Raw genomic sequence first — 3,627 nt, 5'->3', positions numbered from 1 at the left:
TTGCTACCGATTGCACCTATATAGGGAGTAGTAGTGACTCAAAGCCCTGCCTTGTTTCCACTCTACGTGTGATTCCCTATACCCAGTGGTGAACCCTCTTATGTGCGGCGTCACGAGGGTGTAGTCCTGGGATGTGTCTATGTTGTCCCGCTTTTGGATTGAATAATACAAGAGTATACCTTGAGCTCATATCGTGTTACCTTTCTGTGCCGTGTTGAGTGCGTAACGAGTGCAGGTTTATCACAGGGGGGGGGGGGGGGGGGGGGGGGTGTGGGTGTTTTTTTGTTGTTGGTGAGAGGTTAACTTGAAATGGTTGCTAACCTTTTGGGCTTGAGGGATGCCCCAAGAATATTAAAAAATAGCCGATAAGGCTACCCTGGTAATAAGCTGCACGTGTGAAAAGCAACCTTTAAACAAAAAATCCCAAAATCTGAAGCCAAAAGCGACTTTGCATGCTTTCTAACCAATGAGGGCATTAGAAAACTTGGAGAACAAACTATGCTTATGTTGCTTTTTAAAAAAAACTGCTTGGACTATTACTTTACTTACAATTTCACAGATTCTCCCCCATTAGTGCTGTTTGTTCGTCGCAGTCGCTGCATTTGGTAGATGCAAGTGGCTGCAAAATTAGGAGCAGCCATCGCCCAGCAGCAGCAGCAGCAGAACATCTGGCTAGTCCACCGTATCTGCATTCGTGGTTTGCTCTACTTTCATGGTCACACACCTAGTGACAGACCCATTCCAGAGAACGCTTTCGCAGAAACAAAAATGCTAGGGTTTAAACGGCAAACCTTGGACAATTGCCCAGACCGCTCCGATCACAGAAAACTATCCAAAGATGATGCATTCTCGATTTACGGTGAGAGCCTGTGTTTTTTTTCACATTCGTCTCTCTGTTGGAGCTCGATTTCACATCAAATTTATCGATTTTCATCTCTGTTGCAGCACAATTTTTGAAATTTTCATATCTGTTGAAGCACAATCTCACATCAAATTTGACATGTTTCATCTTTGTTGGAGCACAATTTCAATTCAATTTTAACGGATTTCTTTGGGGGACCCCAATTCAGAATCCACGCTTCGCAAACTAGGATGTGATCTGCGCTTGTCTTGGCGGATGGCCAATTCAAGCCCCAAAATTGTCCCTCAAGCTGCTGCTCCGGCTCTAAGGTGCTCCTGCTACCCTTCGACCTCAGCTGCATCAGTTCTGCCTGCACATGTTGCTAATGGAAGTGTCCATGGACAGCCAGTATTGCCTAATTCAGAGGCTGAGAGTCATTCTGTTGCTGCTCCAGATGATGATTCTGCGTGTTTTCATTGCAGGTTACTATCTGTTCACATATCTGTTTGCTGTGCTTTTTTGTTTGTGGGAGCAGTGCAAGGAAGGTGCCATTTTACTTAGTCTTGTTAGAGTGGCAGTGGAAGGAACGTGTCATTCCAATTGGTCTTATCAGAGTCTATAGGGACAATTCAATTTGCTATGTTTACTCTATAGCAGGACTCTACTCTATTGTAGGAACTAAGTCTTCTTGTCCATACATGTATAAGTGTGCTTGAGATTCAAGGCTTTGGATACAAGTTTTCTCAGACTCTGTTGATGGTGGCAGAATGTTGTGATGTACAGACTGGCAGCAATGCCTTCGCCTTGGGATTTGCCACGTCTTGTGATTGGAATACTGGGGTTATCATGCACCATGAAACGGTCCAAAGTGTTCTGTGAACACTTAATTGTGGGCATTCATATGTAGCTCAGCCAGAGATCTCAATCAGGTTTCCTTGCTTTAGTAAAGATGATTTTATGAACCAGTGCAGCTTCACTCAATGACACTCTTAATTGTGACGCCCTTTTAGGTGTTTGCCAGCATCTTTGTAAACTCCCTCTATTAGTCATGTATCCATTAGGCTTGATTTGTATATTGTGCTCACAAGAATGAGAAACTTCTGCAACCATGAGTTAATAACTGTTTCTGCTTGTGGCTCTTGTTTTCTAAGTTACTGCTATGAGCATCACCACGTAGTTTGAATCTTGATATGAATGGTGCATGCAATATATGCTTTAATACATAATTTAAAAATTAGAATCCACAAAATCAAAGAGATCTTATGGTCTTATTCCTATTTGCGTTGTGACTTCAGCATGCACACAAACTGAGAACAAAGCTGATGATGAATGTGAATTGGTTGTTTGATTCTCAGAGTGGATTGCTGCTGCAAATGAGGCCACACAGGGTATAAATGGTTGAAATTAGTTAGCCGGCAAGCTTGGACCAGTGGATCTATGGGTCCACAGACTCCCAGCTTTCGTCATCAAAGTATTAAGTTTTTAATGCTATCATTTCCATCTATTTGAAGAGGAGAGAGAGAGTGCTGCAATTTCAGATTGTAAATTGTCTTGTCGGCAGCTTTGGTTTTACAATTTTGGGCTCGCAGATTATTTTAGATGTTCATGTCAGCCATCCGCAGTGTGTTTGAGCTATGGGGTTGAAATTTTAGTGGATTTTTTGGGGCCACAGATTCCCACCTCTGGTCTTTGAATTATTTAGTTTCCAATGCTGTCATTTCCATTTATTTGAAGAAGAGAGAGAGTGCTGCAATTTGAGATTGCAAATGTTCTTGTTGGCAGTTTTAGTTTTACAATTGTGGGCTCACAGATATTTTTAGATGTCCATGTTGGCCTTCTGCACTGTGTTTGAGCTGTGAGGCTTAAATTTTACATTCCACCTGTGCAGAAGAAACATATGTCCCTCATGCTACAGATGGTGTGCTGGATGTCAGGAGAAGTTTTGTAGCATATGCTCCTTAATGGAGTAAGTTTCCGTTCCTTGACACTTCTTTAACTGGTCAACAATATTGTGTGCATGCTAATCATATTGTGATGCAGCTTCAGTGAACGTGATGACAGAGCTTTTTGCTTGGATTGCTATGGCTCAAAGCGTACATGCTCCAAATGAATCCCATAAAAGGATATGCCTTTTACGTGTTCACAGAGAAATCATTGTTGGATGCAATCAACTTTAGTCTATCAGAATACTGTTCTGGAGAAGTGGCTTTGGCATCTTCACTGAGGCTACATCTTGTAATCAAGAAGCTGCTTCTGTATGTTGGATGCCCCATCCTGTATTAAACTTTCTGAAAAACTGCTTTGCAGTCATTCTGATACCTATCCGTGTAATAAAAATTGTGTTGAAGCCCAATTGGGCACACCATTGAAGTGATTTTGAGAAGATCTGTTCTTTCCCAGATTCATAGCTTCGTTCTTCCAGCTGATTTGTTTTGATGATCTCAGCCTATCTCATGGGAAAAGAAGCTCTGACAGATTGTTTTTGCACTTGTTGGATTAATTACCATGCCTCAATTTATGTTTCCAACTAAGTTTATGTATACTGCACTTAAATTTGATGAATTGAGCTAGCAATATTTGCAGGTTTATTTTTAGTATTTGCAGAAGACAAGCTCACACACACACACACACACACACAGAGCACCAGATCAGACATGGGGCTTGCTTTTGACAATTAGAAAACAACATGCGAGTATCAGAGAATCCCCTCTACCCATCATTGCAAGTTTTGGCTGTGTGTGTACGAGCTTGTCTTCTTTTCCTGCTTTACGAGATAACACAAAAAT

The 3,627-nt window shown here is 41.7% G+C and overlaps 1 protein-coding gene across 7 annotated transcripts; it reads left to right on the top strand.

The window, feature by feature from the left end:
- Positions 1 to 528: 528 nt before the first annotated feature.
- On the top strand, positions 529 to 3,159 carry LOC148033293 (uncharacterized). Of its 7 annotated transcripts, XR_015691284.1 has the most exons (6): positions 531 to 859; positions 1,071 to 1,170; positions 1,247 to 1,323; positions 2,197 to 2,312; positions 2,730 to 2,807; positions 2,882 to 2,926. XR_015691284.1 is itself a non-coding variant. In XM_087681199.1 (5 exons), exons 1-4 carry the CDS (start codon positions 610 to 612, stop codon positions 2,801 to 2,803), a joined length of 501 nt encoding a protein of 166 aa, XP_087537325.1. In that variant the 5' UTR covers positions 534 to 609; the 3' UTR covers positions 2,804 to 2,807; positions 2,882 to 3,159. The 7 variants fall into 7 exon arrangements, 3 of the variants coding, with proteins under 3 accessions (XP_087537324.1, XP_087537325.1, XP_087537323.1); XR_015691283.1 differs by having other exon boundaries at positions 2,197 to 2,807; positions 2,882 to 2,952; XM_087681199.1 differs by lacking the exon at positions 2,197 to 2,312 and having other exon boundaries at positions 534 to 859; positions 2,882 to 3,159.
- Positions 3,160 to 3,627: the final 468 nt, after the last annotated feature.

The sequence above is a fragment of the Lygodium microphyllum genome, chromosome 7 (assembly GCF_053477565.2).
Source record: "Lygodium microphyllum isolate KBCC chromosome 7, Lygodium_microphyllum_v1.1.10, whole genome shotgun sequence".
Lineage (NCBI taxonomy): Eukaryota > Viridiplantae > Streptophyta > Polypodiopsida > Schizaeales > Lygodiaceae > Lygodium > Lygodium microphyllum.
The sequence above is the reverse complement of the archived record's forward strand: the minus strand, read 5'-3'. Positions and strand labels throughout refer to the sequence as shown.